This window comes from Mchenga conophoros, linkage group LG18 (genome assembly GCF_057382185.1).
Source record: "Mchenga conophoros isolate Kocher_MC1m ecotype Shallow Benthic linkage group LG18, M_conophoros_male_GT1.1, whole genome shotgun sequence".
In the NCBI taxonomy this organism is placed as follows: domain Eukaryota; kingdom Metazoa; phylum Chordata; class Actinopteri; order Cichliformes; family Cichlidae; genus Mchenga; species Mchenga conophoros.
Genome location: NC_140543.1, coordinates 22,873,952 through 22,892,683, shown reverse-complemented (window position 1 = coordinate 22,892,683; position 18,732 = coordinate 22,873,952). Strand labels below are relative to the sequence as shown.

The 18,732-nt window shown below is 39.7% G+C and overlaps 2 protein-coding genes and 1 long non-coding RNA gene across 4 annotated transcripts; all 3 read right to left on the bottom strand.

Moving 5' to 3' along the window:
* Window positions 1–548: 548 nt before the first annotated feature.
* Window positions 549–9,315, bottom strand: LOC146553767 (methyl-CpG-binding domain protein 3-like). Its single transcript, XM_085253902.1, has 7 exons — window positions 8,570–9,315; window positions 6,658–6,814; window positions 4,725–4,862; window positions 4,459–4,549; window positions 4,187–4,364; window positions 1,350–1,496; window positions 549–1,234 (listed from the first exon to the last, which is right to left on the bottom strand). Exons 1-6 carry the CDS (start codon window positions 8,581–8,583, stop codon window positions 1,355–1,357), a joined length of 720 nt encoding a protein of 239 aa, XP_085110028.1. The 5' UTR covers window positions 8,584–9,315; the 3' UTR covers window positions 549–1,234; window positions 1,350–1,354.
* Window positions 9,316–9,437: 122 nt separating this feature from the next.
* LOC146553766 (cytochrome b-c1 complex subunit 10-like) lies at window positions 9,438–12,777 on the bottom strand. Of its 2 annotated transcripts, none has more exons than XM_085253904.1 (3): window positions 12,627–12,777; window positions 11,838–11,968; window positions 9,438–9,768 (listed from the first exon to the last, which is right to left on the bottom strand). In XM_085253904.1, the coding sequence occupies exons 1-2, from the start codon at window positions 12,674–12,676 to the stop codon at window positions 11,848–11,850; spliced, it is 171 nt and encodes a 56-aa protein (XP_085110030.1). In that variant the 5' UTR covers window positions 12,677–12,777; the 3' UTR covers window positions 9,438–9,768; window positions 11,838–11,847. The 2 variants fall into 2 exon arrangements, with proteins under 2 accessions (XP_085110030.1, XP_085110029.1); XM_085253903.1 differs by having other exon boundaries at window positions 9,438–9,797; window positions 12,627–12,773.
* Window positions 12,778–15,270: 2,493 nt separating this feature from the next.
* On the bottom strand, window positions 15,271–16,248 carry LOC146553765 (uncharacterized). Its single transcript, XR_014889611.1, has 3 exons — window positions 16,185–16,248; window positions 15,745–15,831; window positions 15,271–15,550 (listed from the first exon to the last, which is right to left on the bottom strand). It is a non-coding gene; the product is annotated as an uncharacterized LOC146553765 (long non-coding RNA).
* Between the last annotated feature and the right edge of the window lie 2,484 nt (window positions 16,249–18,732).

Below are 18,732 nucleotides of genomic sequence, written 5' to 3'. Positions count from 1 at the left end.
ACCCACATCGGCATGCTTCCTTGTATACCTTTAGTCAGAGGCACAAAGATGAAATTTATTACTAATGCTGACTGATTTATCTTATTTAAGAATGAAGGGTTACATGGGTGTAGAGATCCCTCCACTGCCAACACAGACAAAAGGAATATACTAATTTATTACCCCCCTCCCTTTCTTCATCGATATAAAGAAACTATTTCCGAATGTTAGGCTGTCTTTTGGTTCATGGTCTATCTGAAAGGTTATACAGGAAGGACTCAGAGTAGAGCCAGCTGAGGTGGTTAGCATTTGACCAGCATGCCTCCTAGGTGAGGTGGGAGAAGGATATATGCTAGAGGGATTGTATCCCCTGGATGGCTTGCTATCCCCTCTGAAGAGCTGGAGGAGGTGGCTGGGGATGGGTGGTGTGGGTGTCTTTGCTTACACTGCTCTCCTATGACCTGGATGGATACGGTTTAATAAAATTTGTCCTGTGGGGACATTAAAGTTCGTTTTTTGTAGGTATCACTTTAACAGACACTAATTACAAAAAAACATACAAAAGGACACATAAGAAAAATGCCTTTATTTGACAGAAAACAGTACATCAGCAGTGTGTTTGTATGATCCGAGGGAACGCACCTTTTACTGAAATGCAATAGTAGTTGTTCAAAGAATAGTGAAAATACAAATACCATGGCTTCATGTTCAAAGCTATGTAAACTCAAATTATTGTGACCAAAAAAAAAGAAGAAGTTTGAACCGTGAAACTGTAATCATTACCATCCAGAGGCATGTAAAAATACTGCTGCATTTCTATGCTTTCAAACATGACATGCTAACTTACAGTGTCAGTAAAACATAAAAAGCAATAGCAGGAAATAAAAACACTTCTTAAAACCAATTAAAATGTAACACACACACAGATCAGTCGTGTACATAAAGGTTTGCGTTTTCAACACTGAGCTTAAACAGCTGTTAACTAAACATAACACTGCATTGTGTAGAGCACCATAACCAGCTGCCGGACTTTAGTAGAGGTAAAAATGAAAACTCAGAGCACCCTTACAGGATTATAAGGTCATATGTTTAAAAAACAAAAAAATTAAAGACCACAGTCTTTGTTTAGGTTAGGAAAAAAAATCTGCAGAATGTCTGCATATAAAGTCTGCTTCAGTTTAACTGCATACAAACCTTCATGGAGCCGTTAATTCGAGCATTGAAAAGACTTTACCAGCAAATGTCTCAAACAAGTCTGTGGGAGAGATAGAGGAGAGTTACTTGTTTAGGAATATACTGTAGGTCATATTAAATGCAATTAACCATGAGAAATTCAGCCATACTGTAGTGATTACTGCCTTTCTGTGTACCTTGGCTATAACTCCTCCTTCTCCACCTGCTCACCCTTCACCTCTGCTTCTACATCTGCAGCGGTGTCTTTTATATGAGCCAGCATATCAGCCATAAGGGCTTCTTCGAGCCGCCTCCTCACATTCTGCACCAGGTCCTCCTGCTTCCTGAGGGGCACAGACAAGAACACATAATTACATTAATGACATAACGTCTTTCACGACTTGAAAAAAGTTTCAGGGAAGGAAAAGTGCAAATCATTTGATGTCCACCAAAGAGCCGCACACTACACCTCAGCCCACCACGTGACCTTAGAGGGAGGCTGATTTTTATTTATTTATTTTTGCTCACTCCAGAAAATCATTTCATTTTCAGACCCAAAATAAGCAATAAAAAAATAAATACATTCAATTCCCAGAGACATGAAGCTTGATAACTGTAGATGATACATCCAACACATGAACACAGAAGAAATGTGCATCTCCTCTGTGGAGATTGAGTCTGTTTTTATGACTTATACATGGAAACGTGTGCTCTAAATTTTAATATGAGCACTTCAGTCTAGAAAACTTTGCACATCATTACAATAACTAAAAATGCTAACATGTTTTGGGAAATTAATGTCACTGGTGAAGGAGGATTGTATGTATGTATGTATGCACACTCAATAACAGGGCAAATCTTTGATACGATCTCAGAAACACATTTATGTCTGAACACAGCAGCTTCAGAGCCGTGCTCTTCAAACCGTATGCGATTGAGGGGCAGCCAATCAGCAGACAGGTGGCATAAAGTGAGGGTGGCCTTCAGGGAAGAAGAGGTAAAACAGCTTACTCATGCACTCAAGTTATGCAAATCTATTTTAGCAGAGTCCAAGAATAAAAGTCAGAATAACAGGTTCCCATTAAATATACAAAGAAATAGCCCTGTTCTCTATTCTTGTTTCTCACCTGAGGTCATACACACATCACTCGAGACCAAGGACAGGGAGCTTTCTGCCTGCTGGCTGAGTAACACACATTTTCTCCTAGTGACAAGTGGTTGCCAGGTGGTCACAGACTGGTCTCAAGGCCTGTGTGACTGGGTCCTTAGTCACTTGATCATACATTGTGACCATGATTGTCACACTTCCAAAATGATAGATAAGTTAACGTCACATGGTTAGTGGTCACGTTTCCAAAAAAAAAGAAAAAGAAAAACCACATATCTGCATTTTATCTTGCTTTTCGCTAAATGGACTGAGGCTGATTTGCTGTTCTCACCAGTGACCCATAAAAAGACACCATAGTTCAATTTGGTATAAGAGTATAAATGCAAAGTATGACTCATTACAAAGCCATAAAAGAGAAGCAGAACACAAAGTAAATCTCAAGATTGAACTTTTGAACACAGTGAATTTAGTTTGTTTTTCTAACATTTATATAATAATGTGTCTGAACTGAAGGTCAAATAGCAAAATAATAATGGGGACTTGTGATACAACTGTCCCAAGTTTTCAGTGTGTAACACTTGTTTCTCAGTATGAAATGTCCTTGGTTCAGAATGCTCCGAGAGTCAAACATCTACTTTCCTGCAATAAAGTGCGCTGGTTTTGGCAGTGCACAAGTTTTTTATCATCAGCTATAGCATACTAGCTGGAGCTTCAGTAAATAGGTACAAAGTGCTGATTCACTATATGTTGAGCCTGAATTTAAAGCTGTATTCTTGTGTCACTGGAATAGAAAACGTCTGCACTCACAGGTCAAGTGACCGGCTACCAGCTTATACTAAATGTGAATACCAAGACCAGTTGCATTTGTCCGTTGACAGCTCTGAAAAAGCTTTTTCAGACAAGATATTGATGTCCTCAGTGACATTACTATGCAATTTTAAAGCCTATTTAATGGTTTTACTATTGGAGTCCAGTGTGTGAACCCAGCAAGGGCCCCTTGTATGGAGTTTTTCCCTCCAAGAGCTCAGCTCCCCGGGTTAATGATGCGTTCTTCACAGAAACAAGAGATTCTTAATCTGAAGTTTCACTTCCTGATTAAATAATAATAATGATAATGTTGTCTGAGGCTTTAAGGCCCTTTTTCATTTTATTTCTTACTTTAAACTGGTCACAAGCCTTTGCCTTTTGACAATATACACCTTAAAGCCATCTCCACACAGGAAGTGATTTGTAACGACCACAGAAAGTCTGGGACATTCAGCAAACAACTACAAGCAGTAGTCAAAAAAGATGACAAACAAAAGAAACCCCCTGTAGTGACGCAAACTGGGCGGGTTGCAGGATAAACTTCTCTAAATTTCGAGGTGAGTGATGGATGCAACAACCTATGAGTGTGAAGAGTACTGTGCATTTGTCAATACATGGTGGTCAGTTTTGGTTTCTAGACCGCTCCAAGAATAAATTGATTACATGATTTTACCCTAAACAGAGTGCCTCAGCAACCCCAACATTAGAGGGTTACCTGGGCAACCGGAGCCTTAGCATTAGGAGTTTTTCCTTTAAAAGAAAAATCCAAATGATTCCAAAACTGAAGCTCATCATGTAGAGTTTTGTGAGAACCTGTCACTGTGGTGGCGTACGCTACATGAGAACAGAAAACAGTCACTGACAGTCAAGCCATTGATTGTTGAAAACAGCAGCATGTGCCCAACAAGAAAAAAGAAACACCACCTCACTGCTTGGTAGTGGTGGAACATGTTGAAATGCACTTTTAGAGTGCACTTGATTTACATTTGACACCCTTCACAGAAGAAGCCACCAGCAGCAGACTCAAGCCTTCATCAGTTTCCTATGCATGAATAATATCACTTAGTATTACAGTTAGAAAATCAGAGCTCCTTTGTGTTAAATATGAAAGTATCTCACCTAATATCATCATCAGTCACTACAAAGGCTTTGCAGAGAGGCTGCGCAGTGTTGAGCCAGACTCCTGGATTTTTCTCCACCGCAGCAGTGAGCTGTCCCGTGATGGGCGCCGGGCTGGTGTGCAGGGCGCTGGCAATCGCAGAGAGCAGCGTTTTGTCTGAACATGCAGGCCCCACCCCTAAGAAGAGAAAATCAGGTGGTATGGGTCAACCTGGTAGAATTATTTCTGTTTGAATTATATGTGACGGATAAGTTTTAAAGGTTAACCTCACCCTGCAAGCCTTTGGGGAGATCCATCGTTTTGACCAGCTCTTCTGCTATATCGAATGCATTTAATCCGCTCAACTTCCTCTCCCAGAACAGCTAAAGAGTGAAGCAAAAAGGAAGATACCTTTTGTGTATTTTAGGCACAGTGTTTCCAAAACTGAACATCTCAGTCAGTCAGTCAGTCACTCACTCACACACACACACACAAAAAATTTAATTACCATTAGAAAACAAACAAACACTTGACACACCTTTTCTGCTTCTGACTTACTTGTTTTGGTTGTTCCACAGCCTTCTGGGGGTCCGTCTTCACCTTGTTGTTGGGGTGATTTGTTACTTTGGTCACTGGCTGTTTGAAGATGGAAGCTGTCTGTCGAACTGGCAGCGTTGTGTTTAAATCAGGCTTAGCCTTTAAGAGAGAACTGTAAGTTAGTTTTCTACTATATGAACAGATTTGTTTTTTAATGACACTTAAAAAGAGCCACTTTTAAAGCCAACAGTTATCCTACTGCTTTATTTTTACTGCTGTCAGTCTTGTATAGCAGTGGCTGCTGCATCCCGTATTTAATTGTGAAGAGGCTATAAAAACATTACAAGGCAATGGAATGACTACTATGACACAATGTGGCATGAAAACAAAAATGCAGTAAATAGCTACAAGGAAAACACCTATCCTTCAGCTTAACAGCAGACATAAAAGGCTGTAATGACGTTAATTTTACAACATTTACCACTTGTAGGGTCAACGGTCAATCATAAAACCTCATCTCTGGGGGAGGTTTACTGGTGAAGGACACAATGCACTCTATAGCAACTATGAAATAACGACAGGTTTCAAATGTCAAGAGGTAATAATCTACCATCCAAAAATCATGTGCAAATTGGATATTTCAGGTTAGGAATTCACGAGAGAAAAACTTCCTTACGTAGGTTAAAGCGAACAAGTGAGCACGTCAGACTCAAGTCTGTTTTTACTGCAATTCATCTGTGATGGCTTCATGACAGAGAGGTTCCTGTGACGGTCATGAAATTTTAACCACAGTTTGCTAAAAGGCCTCAGGCAGACAGTGTGATCAGTGTACAGCCTGATGAGCTGTGCTTTTGGTTATGATGTTTATGACAAACACTCAAATGAAGTGGCAAAAATCAGACTTGGAGCTAATAATTCAGGACTGAAATTACTCTTATTTTAGCCACAAAGAATAAAAATTCTAGCTTTGATTATAAAAAATTCTCAACACAAATTTGTTACTTCGATACTTCTTTTAATGCATGACTATGTCACTATGGAAACATGAGCGTTTCACCCACATTTGCGACTAAACAGTCCTGCAATAGAAACGTACTCAGCAGCAGCGTATGAATAAAAAGTTTGACAACATTAGACACCGACCCCAGTTTTTAAACGTAAGCACTGATAAAACAACAGCAGCAGTGATGATGATGCTGGCACACTTTAACGAGGAGTCGGAGTCTGTTTAAACAACGTGGAGAGCGAAGAAGCCAAGCTGTTACGGAGACGGTGAGCTCAGGTTGACTGAAAGAAAACATGTTTCCAGCGTTCAAAAGAGGAGCGCTGTTCCTGTAATCACCATTAAACCTTTAGTGGGAAAAAGCTAGCGGGAGTCCTTCATCAAAGAACCTGATCAACAAACTTGATGTGAAGAAAAGCGAAGTTTGTAGCTGCTCCATCCTCCACCGTTATTATATACAGCAAAAAATCTGCAGTAAGCCTCCAGAAGTTTTATTAAAATATGCAGCTGAACTGATACCAAACTGGTTAAACTATACAACTTGCTGATGCCTTACAGCCTCCTATTAACGTCAGAAAGCCTTCAAGGAAGACAGAGTAATAGTAAATTTTTATTTAGTTTAGCTTAATATATTTTTTTCTTATTTATTTATTTAAAAAGGGACAATGCAGTTTAACATGATTCCAACAGCATGAAACTGATGTGCTGCATACGCATCTTATTTTATTTGACTGTACTTGAGATTATTTATATATTTTTGCATTTAAGAAAACTTTTTCTTCCAAAAAATGACATTTTTATATGGCATATGCAAATAGAATCAAAGGGTTTAGTTGTTGTTCTGTTTTTTGGACAGATGTATGCAGTTAAACTAAATATGAAGAAGCACAACTTAAACTTACAGGTATACATTTTTAAGCCTCATAAACACCAGAGACCAAACTGTCTTACCCTTATTTGATGGCTGATGTCATAGAGATGGTTGTGCCTGCTGCGCTGCCCCTTGATCAGGAGTGACTGTTCGCCCCGGGAGTGGCCAGCATTCACATCAGTGTGAGGGCTGCCGCGGAATATCTGCGGCTTGTTGAGAATACGCTTAACAGGTAGACTAGAAAGAAAAACAGAAAAACCATCAAAACAAGCATCCACCAGGGATCAACAGTATTTCAGATACATCAGTTCTGCTTATAGCAGGTACAATTCTTTAAGATAAAACAACAAGTACTTGAATATTTATCCCACAAGCTCAGAAAGTCCTGTGTGAGAGCAGCCCAAACATTAAACCCAACATATAACAAAACAGCTTAAATAAAGTAAAATAGTTAGATAAATAAAACATGTCAAAATTAAAGTCGGTGTAAAAAAATAAAAAAATAAATCCACAAAAGCAGCTCAATTAAATAGGAAATAATATTAATAAGTCAGATAAAAAACACTCAATGAATTCTACTGTATCCATAATACAATAAAGACTTCATTATATACAAGAATAAAAACAGGCGCTTGCCCATTACTAACTGATTCCTGATCAAAGGAAAAAAAGTCTGAATACACAGTTCTTCTGCATCAACACAGCTGTTTTTATAATCACATTTGAACACTGTGTAGAAACAAAGTTAGAACAAAAAATTGCATTTAACTCAGGCGGGTCATTGGGTTCATTCCACTATTTTTAACTGGGATGTCCAAGAGTTTAGTACTCCACAGACACTCTCAGTTACTTTTTTGAATAAACTTTTTGACAGAGCCACGCTTCGAAATGGTATCTGGGGCCACCCCAGTAGATGGGTTTTGTTTTTTTGTTAGCATGAAAATTGTGAAGGTGGGCATAAACGCAGCTGTGCATTTAGCTTCATTTGACTTACTACATTGGCACTGTTAAACTTGCACTTATTTTTCTGAAGACAACTGTGTAATCATGACCGGAGTACAAATGAATGATTTGTTAAATGTGCATTTACACTCCTTTACACTAAAAGAAAGTGAAACGATTTGTCAGATATTAGTGACCATCTGTCAAAAATTGACTACTGATATTTAAACTGTTCTAAATTCCTCATGAAATCTCTCATGAATGACATCGAGCCATTTTGATCCAGAAAGTACTTAAGGGTTTTGTACAACCTTCTCAAGAGGCCTGGCCAAAAGGGAATCAAAAGGGAATCAGAAATTGCAACACATCTAACAAAACAGATGTGTTGCAATTTAAATTAAGTAAACACTGAGTAGGCACAATAACGTAGACTCATATAGCCTATAACTCCAAATACACAATGACATAAAAAGATATTTTCAAAGAAATATTATAAAATAACTTGTCGAGCACGGGACCCCAACAGGTGTGCTGACAACAAGTCGAGAGACGTCATTCAGGCACCTCTGTAGCCCACCCTGTGGTTAAAAGCGGTCTGACCAGCAGTAGCTGATAATATCCACGTGGTTGTTTTTGTTTGACCGTCTCTAACTGAAGCGTGTCTGAAGCGTACTCATGGTGAGCCCCACGTGAAGTTTGGAGCGCTCGTGCTGCTGTAGCTGTGACGGGCCTGCGCACTGCAAGTCAAGCGTGTGTAAACAATGAAACTTAGCTAGCTAATCAAGCTAGCAGCACCGGGACGTCAAAGTCGTAGCAAATAGCGTGTCAATTGTTGCTTGAAGCTGCAGTATTTTAAACCAAACGAACTCCACCCGCTTTAAAGCCAACTTTTAGCTACAAAAGTAATGCTGCAAATAAATTAATTAAACCTCCCCAGATCGATTCATTTACTGATGAGCGTTTCTAAAGTGCCCCACGGATGTATGCAGGCGTGCGTGCATTTCCTCGTTATTACAATAACTCACTCGGTTAAACATGACAAAGTCCTACCTTTTTCTTTCCATGGTCCCGGCTGTCTCAATATTTCTGCCCCTAATTTTTGCTAATAAACGACAAAAACTTCACTACCTTATTAATATTACCACAGGCATGAATTTTGTCTGCTAGCTGTCCGTCTCAGCTCGAGATCTTGCAGATCTCGAGTACAGATCACTCCGCCGTATTAGTAACTTATGCGTCACACGCTGTAAAGTAGTCCGAAAGTAAAGCTCGCGCAGGTCTCACGTGGGCTGTGTCATAGGCGGAAAGTAACTATGACAGAGTTTTGACACTGTAACGTTTTCATCGTGTTCATAATTGTACTCAAAACTGCATTTATGGGAAAATATGTTACTTAATTGTAAAATGATATTTGTTTTTAGTTATTGTGAACTGGATATTTCTGGATAAACGGTCTGTATTTAAAGTCTAATGACACAATACAATAATGCAATTGCACTAGTTTGATGCTGTAACAGGTAGGCCAGCTAGATTAAAATCCAAGTTTAACGGACTTTATTTATTTTGTTTAATTGTTAAACTGTTACCTACACATTAATACATTTTCTATTCACTTTGTATAGAATTGAAAATGTATTAATGTGTAGGACCAGTATTTTCTACTACACCACGTTTTGTAAAAGGAGATGGAAAAAGTTAAAAAAAAAAAAGCTTTCTAAAAATTACCCAGCTGTTAATAAAAAATATTAAGTGCCTTGATATTTTATAGCTTTTTAACAAAAGAGTGAAACTGTCAGTACTTTTCATTGTGACCAGTTATGAGGATGAGTAAGAGAGGCTGTTTTTAAATTTGCTTCATGCACATTTACCTTCAGCAGGAACACAAGCAAATTAAATAAATCCATAAACAGCCATAATATAGGAGAAATCACAGATACTTTACTTCTCACAAAAATCAAGAATCAAATTTGACCCACAGACCACAGATGATTACAATAAATACACGTCCTTAATCTGAACAGGGAAAGAAACCAAATGCACGTTTAAATCGTTACTGTTTTCCTCTTCGTCTGTTCATATTTTTACTGGCAGAAGAACGCTGAAAAGCCAAACCCAAGGATCATTTCATTGGACGTTGGTAGTCAACAGTTCAATGCTGAATGAGCTGGAGGGTGAGAATGATGGTCTCTGGTGGCCTGCCATGCAGTGGAAGGTCCTGGCTGCAGCAGTGTGTGGTCTCTCTGTAGGTCCTTGTGTAAAAAGAAAAAACAGCGCTGACCTGAGGAGGAGGAAGGTACATGTGTTATAATGTGTTCAAGAAATTATCAAAGCTGGATGCTGAGGGCAAGCGGAAAAGAAAAACTTAATGGAATATTAAAGCATTTTTGTTTATTAACTGTAATTGTTTTCTCGTTTGAAACCATCATTCAAAATTGAATCAACATCAACTGAATGAACCAATTCAAAGTTAATGCCTATGAGTTTTAAATTTCCAGTGGTCACAGTCTTTTCATTAGAAGCTGCCTAATACAGTCTCAAACAGGCCACTTTCCTTAATTCTGGTCTTGTGTCCTCTCTGAACTGTCCAGTTTCATTTAAGTTATTAATTTATTTATCCCAAACATCTGCAGATTACTATGTTAAAGCAACCAAACCTTTAAGGACAACAAGATACAATATGACAAAAACAAAAATCACATACAAAAACAAACTGGAAAGAAAAATAAAATATATCAATGAGTATGTCGCCACAATTGTCAATACTTTCTTTTAGCAAGCTGATGAAATGTGCCCCTGTTTTTCCAAGGCACAATTCATGCTAAAGCCCTTTAATTTGATCAGACCAGAAAGTCTTTTTATGACTAGGGTTTTCCAGTGACTGACCATAATGAGCTCCTGAATTTGTTCATTGCCTTTCTGAATGTCTACTTTGTAACTGAGAAATAAATGAAACCAAAAGATCGCCTGGCAGCTTTGTGTCAGATGACATCTCACATTTAGTAATCACATTTTCAATCTTCACATTATTACGACAAGCACTTACAGAGCTCATCATGACAAACCGCTTCATTGTTTCCTTCCCATCAGTTGAAGACTTTTCAATCTCAGCTCCGACTCCGGACATTTGTTTCGGAAATCACAGTATGTCTGCTTGTTTGTTTTTGATATTAATGTAGTGTCCCATCCTGTTCGGTTGAGTCATGCAGTTCAGGCAATACTTAATAAAGAATCTATTTGGGAAACGGGGGGCTAATACTCCACCCAGTGATGCTTTTACCTCTGGATTGAGGCATGACTGTTACCATTATATAGACAGCCTGTGTGCTGGGTCAGTAAACAGGAAAAACATATATATCTATGCCCAACAAACATGTAATATTGTAGGTTTTTCTTGGCTCACAATTTGATTTTGGGGAGTGAGTACTCATGATTGGTCTGTATGCATTGGAAGAAATGAGTCTGTGTTTCACTTGACTCAAAATTGTTCGCTTGAAGACCTAAGTATGCTGAAAGACTCGACTTTTGGCCCCAACAAACCCGTGACTGTGGTACTGGGACTTGTTTTCTTTAAAGTCACATACATCCCTCTGTAGACTGGACATCCACAATGTCAAGAAAATTTACTGAAAACCAAAGCTAGACTTGAGCAGTTTGAATTATCCCAAAAGATGTTAAGAATAATTATTAAAAAACAAAATATTTCTGAATGTGTTTGTTTTGAGCATCACGCACGTGTGCTGTTAGAGATAGCTGAAAACATTTAGTGTTACACAATGCCACACATGAGAAATGTGATTCTTGCCTGTTCAAACAAGTTTAAAGTCAACATAAAAGTAAAACTGGTACTGAGTAGCCTGATCAGTTATTTTTGCAACAAGCTGCATATTACGTTGCAGAATTAGACAGAACTTCTCTGAATTTCAGGAGTGGGTCAACCCCCCCCACACACCCACACCCTTTATGTTCTATCACTTTATATGCTTCATGATAAGCTGTTTGTTCTCATTTTCATGCAGCTATGTCAACTTCACATAAAGGACTCCCCGTTGGTTTATGGGCCACTGGTCATCGCTAACAAACCAATTATATATTCACTACAATTTGTAAAGTCTTTGGAACTATCATCACTGACTCGGGGGATGCCTGGTCCTCACTGAAGTCTCAAGCCTAGATCTACCTTTACGCCACCCGTTATTCTGTTAAGCTCTGTCAGTCCAACTTAGGATGTGGTTCCTGCTTGTTAAATGATTATTTATTATTCAACGGTGCATGATAATCTCCCGAATGACTGTTTCACGCTGCCATTCTTTGGACTAACCTGACACATGTTAGTCATCGTTCTTGAATTTGCCGTTGATATAGGGGACATAATCCAAAACCAAACGCCAGTCTGTGACGTACACTAGGGCTACACCTCCAGTTGTTCCCCATACTGCCATAGTTGGGAGCCTGTGGAGAGAAGACAGTGAAAATTTGTCCGTTGTGTTTCTATTAATTTCAGCATCGATTGATGAAACTGAAGAGAGAAATACATTTTTATTGGGTAAAACCAAATATTCATTTTAGTGGTTTCGGTTATTAGAAGAAGACAAAAGGGTTGATGCCTTTTTATCTGCTGAAGCTATAAACATGCTGGAAAATGATGTAAGTAACTAACCCCCCCCCCAAATAAATCTGTTGCACCTGCTTCTGTTTGGTAAAATATGCCAGAGCATTTTACTTTTATCTGTTTAGGAGAGGGGATCCTGTACCTTAATCCAGTTGGGATAAAGTTTAATGCAGCCTTTGCGGCAGATTTATTAAGAACATTAAAAACCTTCGCCCGAGATCACATGGTTTAATTTGTTAGCTCGATGTATTTAAAAAAGCGATTCCCAATCTCCTCTGTGAACAGGCAGAGTTAATAACGAAAAGATAGCTCACACTCGCTTTAATACATAAAAATCATAACATCTTCAACAGACAGTCTAAAGTCAGTATGTCCCTACGACTATGACCTCAGTTGTGTTAACGGCTAATGCTAGCTAAGGACACATCGAGGTTCTTTTAAGCACAGGTCCGATTTCTTTCCGCTTTTTCTCACAGGCGCGACGTAAAAACTTCTTACCATGACTTGGCAATGGCCACATATTTCTGACCGATTACTTTACCGATCATTTTGGCTGAATTTTGTGATCCTTACGCAGGACGTGCCACTTTAAAAGATTGGAAGCACTTCCCAGTTTCTCGGCAGCCTAGTGCGCAAGCGCAAGAGGTACTTCCGCTTACTTAAGAAATAAAAGCCTTTAATAATTAAAGACAGACATTTTTTGACGCGCTTGTAAGCACCTAAAAAAATAGTAACGATTTTATGTGGCAAATCTATAAAACATCGTAATGTTTCATGAAATGAGTCCCGTTTCGATTACAAAATCATTTTTGACTTTTTTATATGGCGCTTGCAACGAAAAGTGTTGTTTTTTATTTGTTTTGTTTTTTTAAATCGTGCATTGTACCAAGTTGCACAGAAAAAATCAGGGGCAAGGCAGCAATCCAGCATAGCACCTGTATTGTTTTTCTTGACTTCTGTCACAAGTTGCCGTGTAATTTTTGAGAGGACAGTGGCGGATTTTATGGACACAGCTGACAGCGCATGTCTGCACCCTAGTGGACTGAGAAAAAAGTACTGCATCTGGTTTCAGGTGTTACTGTGCTTTTAAATGTTTTCAAATTTTCAAACTCCTTGGCGGCCGCTTATCGGGGCCTGGAGCCTGGGGCTCGCTCGGGCCACTTCGGAGGTGGGGTGCCCCCGGCCTCTCGGCCTGGGGCTCGGTCACTCAGGCACGGCTGGCTGCCGGCGGAGCTCACGGGCGCGTCACTGCAACTCCCCCTGGCTTCTGCTCCGCGGCTGCTGAGTGAGCCCTCATCTGGGACTCTCCTCAGTTCTTTCTAGGACAGTGGCGCGGCTGCCCCTCTGTTGGTCTTCCTTGGTCTCCTGTGTTCTGGGGGCCTCTGGATGTCTGGAGTTTTGATCTCCTCCATACCTGCTTCATGCCCTGGAGGACGGGGGCTGTGACCCCCCCACACCCTCTAGCAGATCATTACATGAAGGAACCAGTGGCGTGTCTAGAAAATTTTTGTTGGGGGGGCCAGGTAGGGGCACAGATTTGGAGAAGGGTGGCAGATGTAATTGGCAGATAATGTTTAAAAAAAATTTCTACCAACCGTTAACCATAATTCAATAACCCTGTAAACCTAATAACTGAATGCGCTTTTAACTCTTATTAGAATGAGATTTTAACCACTACGGTGCAAAGTTTTTAGATACTGCGTTGATAAAGTACAAGAGATACAATCAGTGCTTTGTCAGTGTTTACTCAGCATTCAAGGAGAGCAATATTTGCATAGTATTTTTACTGACATATAGTGCACATATGTTTTGGGCAAAAACATTTTTGAATATTAAAATACGAACATTTGTAACAAACAATTGAAATTTAGCCAATGCCAATGCAAAACTTTGTACCTATTAAAAAAAGAAGATAATCTTCTCACAAACTGGTGATTTTGAAACAGGAAAAAAGTGGGGAAACAACTGAAAAGACTAACATTTGAATAAAACCTGAAAGCAAGTAAATACTTGCTATGCTGCCTTATGGTAAACTTTGGTAATATTGATCAAGAACAACACTGGCTGATGATGAAATCCAGTCAGCTGGCATGGTGACACTACCAGTATTAACCTGCAGGGCTGGACTGGGACAGAAAATCGGGCATTTTGACTAGAGACCGACCCACCAGGTATTAAAGCCATAAAGACTGAATGAAAACAAATGCTGTTGTGACAGTGATGTACAGTCTTGTTGGTATATGTATGATTTCTATACATTTTACATCAGATAAAAACTTTGGTTGTAAGATTTAGATAATTATTTAATAAAAGCTAGATATTTTAAATGAGAGTAAGAAAGAAAAGTATTTCTTTGTGCCCCCCTCTCCCTGTTAATGCTCTACCTGGCCCCCTGGTAAAACTTTCCTAGACCCGCCCCTGCACAGTTACCAGCTGTCAGCTACATAAAAAAGGATCCTGGTGTTATTTGTCTCTCAGAAACAGCTCATAACTTCCCTTCAACTCGTTCATGTCACCTAAAAGGTAAACCTGTTTCTCCATCACCTGTTCAGCTCTGATGATTCAGTAAGGACATCTCCTGGTTTCATCTTCATGTTTCCCTCTCACCACATATCCAAACCGACATCATGACCAGCAGCTTTACAGCTGTGGCTCCAGCAAACATCAGCTGATACTAGAAATTAATAATAAATAAATTCTAAGAACAGCTGATCAAGCTTAAACGTGCTGCTGTTGTTTAGCGCAATATCTGCTGGTTTCCTCTTTCTGGCGCAAAGTGGGCGATAAATAAACAAGAGAGAAAAGCCGATCAGCTGATCATTGATCAGTTTCATGATTGAAGTAGCAACAGGAGAGGCAGGGGAGAGAATGAGAGAAGAAGAGGCAGCTGTGCAGCGTAACGATAGAATAACTCCAGCTTTGTGTCTTTTTTTCATTATAGCGAAAGTCCGGGACAAACTGCGTCTCTTCTCAGCTCAATATGAAACGTGTAATATTTTCTCTGAATGAGGGACCATTCCATTTTTTAAGGAGCCGTTGGCAACTCTACTAACCTTATGAATAAAATAAAGTTCACTATCTGTAACATCAGCACGGTGGCACAGTGGTTAGCACTGTTGCTGCGCAGCAAGAAGGTCCTGAGTTCAATTCCACCATCAGGCCGGGGTCTTTCTGTGTGGAGTTTGCATGTTCTCCCCGTGTTTGCGTGGGTTCTCTCGGGTACTCCGGCTTCCTCCCACCGTCCAAAGACATGCAACTTGTGGGGATAGGTTAATTGAATAATCCAAATTGTCACTAGGTGTGAGTGTGAATGGTTGTCTGTCCCTATGTGTTGGCTCTGTGACAGACTGGCGACCTGTCCAGGGTGTACCCCGCCTTTTGCCCTATGACAGCTGGGATAGGCTCCAGCGCCCCCCGCGACCCTGAAAAGGATAAGCGAATGGATGGATCAGTAACATCATAGCACCCACCCAGCTGTATAAAAACTCTGTCAAGCTGGCTAGAACGCAGTACGAGTTATTGCAACTGAGGGTAAAAAGTCAGCACAACGAAAATAAACTGCACCTAAACTTGGTTTATATCTGACCCAGATAGACTGCAGGTCATAACTTCTTACATGAAGTTCAGTTCACCTGACACTCGGACTGGCGGCTGCCTCGGGTCTCTGCTCCTGCCTCCCCTTCCCTCATCCACCTGCTGGCCTCTGTGGAAGCCCCGCCATAGCCACCACCAAACAACTGAGTTATTTTTACACATCGACCTGCATCTGGCCAATCCACCACCTCATGCCATTACAAAAAAATAAATAAATAAGTCACCGGGCATATGCCCGATGGCCAGTCCAGCTATGTTAACCTGCAACCAAATCTGCAGCTCCATACAGCAATGTTACGACTTAGATTATATCTTATAACTCATAACTCTTATGTTAGCTCCCCTCAGTAGCATACTGTCTGAAATATTCGACGGCTGCAATAATTCTTTAAGTGTTATTTTTTCCTTGGTATTCTAATTTCACCGAAGTTTACTAAACTCAACAAACTTAATATTACTTACCGGGACATTTATTCTCTCCTCATTTTCTTTCACCGAAAAATTGTTTCCTGCAGTGCCGTCTTTCGTGCTTGGCTCTCCTACCTTTGCTAACGCGATGCACATAGCGCAGAAGCCGATGCTGCATTCACTTACACTCGGATATCTGAGCTTCACCGTGAAAACATAATCGGATATTTGATTGAATTTTATTGTTTTGCCTTTGGGGTGGCACCTGGGGTGGCCAGTCTGGTTGGGGGTGGCCTGTGCCCCCCCCCCAGGCCACCCTGCTGGACACGCCACTGGAAGGAACCTTTTGAAAAAAACAAGCGCGTCCATGCTCACAGGTGTACACACGGGTGATCACACCCACAAACTACACCCTTTTTGGCTCCTACCTCAAAGCACACTGTGTTCTGTTGATCTTATGTGCTGCACAATAATGTTTAATATTTAGTATTTACTGTCATATTCCCATATATCATTGTGATGTTGTTTATTCTATTACTCTTGTTCTCTTCTGCTTGTTTTCTTTTTTCTTTCTCAGCAGGTGATCCAGGTGATTGATATAGGCCTATGCATTTTTTTCTCTCTGCTCATTCTGTTGGTTTTTGTTTTTTGCCCTTCTCCCCCGTCCCTCTTCTCAGCTGTTTCTCTTTCCCTCTTTCTTTCTCCCCTTCTTTCCCCCAGTCAAGTCTGTCCCGTATTCAGTAAGTGAAAATAAAATAAACAATAAAAGGTGAATCAAATGGACCATTACGGCAAGGCTGGGATGGTCAATTTGGTAAAGTAAATCCGTTGGGCATCTTTCTTCGCCTTTAGACAACAATTCTGATGGCAAAAAGAGCCAAACGGGACAGGCAAAAAAAAAAAAAAAAAAAAATGTTTTCAAATTTCACAGATGAGAAGCGTGTGTATATAAGATTTTTTTGAATTCATTAGTTTAAGGTGTAAGGTTTTTAGTGAAGTATGGGGGTATTACTTGCAAATGTGGAGCACATATGGAGACTTACCTGGCTCTGTGTGGGGGCCAAAGAAAACAAAACGTGTGTGCTCAGATCTGGTTCTCAGACTGGTTTGATTTTTCCAGTTCAAAAATAAAATGTACGCTGTATTCAGTTAGGGCCATACTTTGTTGAACAGACAATTTTTTTTGCCACCACAGTATATTTTAAATAAAAAAAAAAATCAATATAATAATCAATAAATCAATATAAAGTTTAAGAATTACAGCCATTTGTATACAAAGTCCCCATTTACAGAGGTTAAAAAGTAATGGGGAAATTGGCTGATGAGCAGTTTCATGGGTGGGTGAGGCCTGTTCCCTTATTTCACAACAAACGATGCAGATGTGATATCGGAAACCGATTCTAAGTGTTGAATTTGCATAATCTGCATTATTTAAATTTGCATTCAATAGATTTTCACTGTCGTTTTAAACACGAGGGCCACAGACATGTCAGTGGAAGTGAAGGAGGCCATCATTAGACTGAAAGAACAAAATAAATCTAACAGGAGACGTAAAATCAGCAATTAGGTTCTTTAAAAGAAGAAATGCACTGGGTCAGTTCAGCAACACTAAAAAAACCCTGCAAGACCACAGAAGACAACTGAAGATGAAACCAAGTTTAACGTGTACCACACGATCTGTCCCAAATGGTGGAGGCACCATCATGGCATCTATGGTTGCCAGTGATACTGGGTCACTGGTGTTTACTGATGATGTGACTGCTGATAGAAGCAGCAGGATGAATTATAAAGTGTACTCACTGTAAAGATTGCTGCAAAACTAATTGGGCAGTGCAAACAGATAATGACCCAAAAGGAAACTACAAAAGCAATGGCCAAGTCAGTCACTTGACCTCAACCCAACAGTGCATCCGTTTCAGTTACTGAGGACTAAACAGAAGTCAGAGTCCAACAAACAAGTACTAACAGTGTCTGGAGGAATGGAGGAAACAGCATTTGGTGAAGCCTATTTGTACTCGACTTCAGGCAGATATTCACTAACTCCAAGCATTAAAAACCTGACAACTTACATTACGAGTTTTGTGTTGTCCAGTTAATATGGAGGCTCTTAAAATTGGGCACTCCAACTCCTAAACAATTAATGCAAATGTTTTATTAAAGCCCTTCAGCCCAGCTGAAAATCAGGACTTGAGCTATCATTGCATTTAAAATTAAATATTATATTAAATATTTTGGTGCACAGAAGCAAAACTGCAAAAAATTTTCTTTATCCAACAAATTCTGGACCCAACTGTACACATACACGCCTGCACTGCAGAGACATTAAGAATGAAGGTTCGTGTGGACGTCTCAGGCAGTCACAGATTCAGGATTTGTAATGACAGAAAATGTGCTGATTTTAAAACTGTGTGAGCAGATAAACTGAATGTTAAAGTGCAGAAATGATAGCTGACATAACAGATTTTTATAAAGATGTATAAAAATGCAGCAGATAATTTTTTTTTTTTACATCTTTAAACATGGCTGGAAAACATTTGAGTAGATCAAACAGATCCTGATTCACCCAGGTAATGCAGTATATTCAAAAACCAAGACACTAAAA

What these genes read in the sequence shown, in the direction of transcription:
- LOC146553767 (XM_085253902.1), bottom strand. An exon ending in ACATCAGCCATCAAATAAGG is followed by an intron (nt 4,863 to 6,657) that starts GTAAGACAGTTT and finishes TCTCTCTTAAAG; the next exon opens with GCTAAGCCTGATTTAAACAC. An exon ending in TCTCCCCAAAGGCTTGCAGG is followed by an intron (nt 4,365 to 4,458) that starts GTGAGGTTAACC and finishes TTCTCTTCTTAG; the next exon opens with GGGTGGGGCCTGCATGTTCA.
- LOC146553766 (XM_085253904.1), bottom strand. Translation starts at nt 12,676, where the DNA reads ATGATCGGTAAAGTAATCGGTCAGAAATATGTGGCCATTGCCAAGTCA. An exon ending in GTGGCCATTGCCAAGTCATG is followed by an intron (nt 11,969 to 12,626) that starts GTAAGAAGTTTT and finishes TTCTCTCCACAG; the next exon opens with GCTCCCAACTATGGCAGTAT.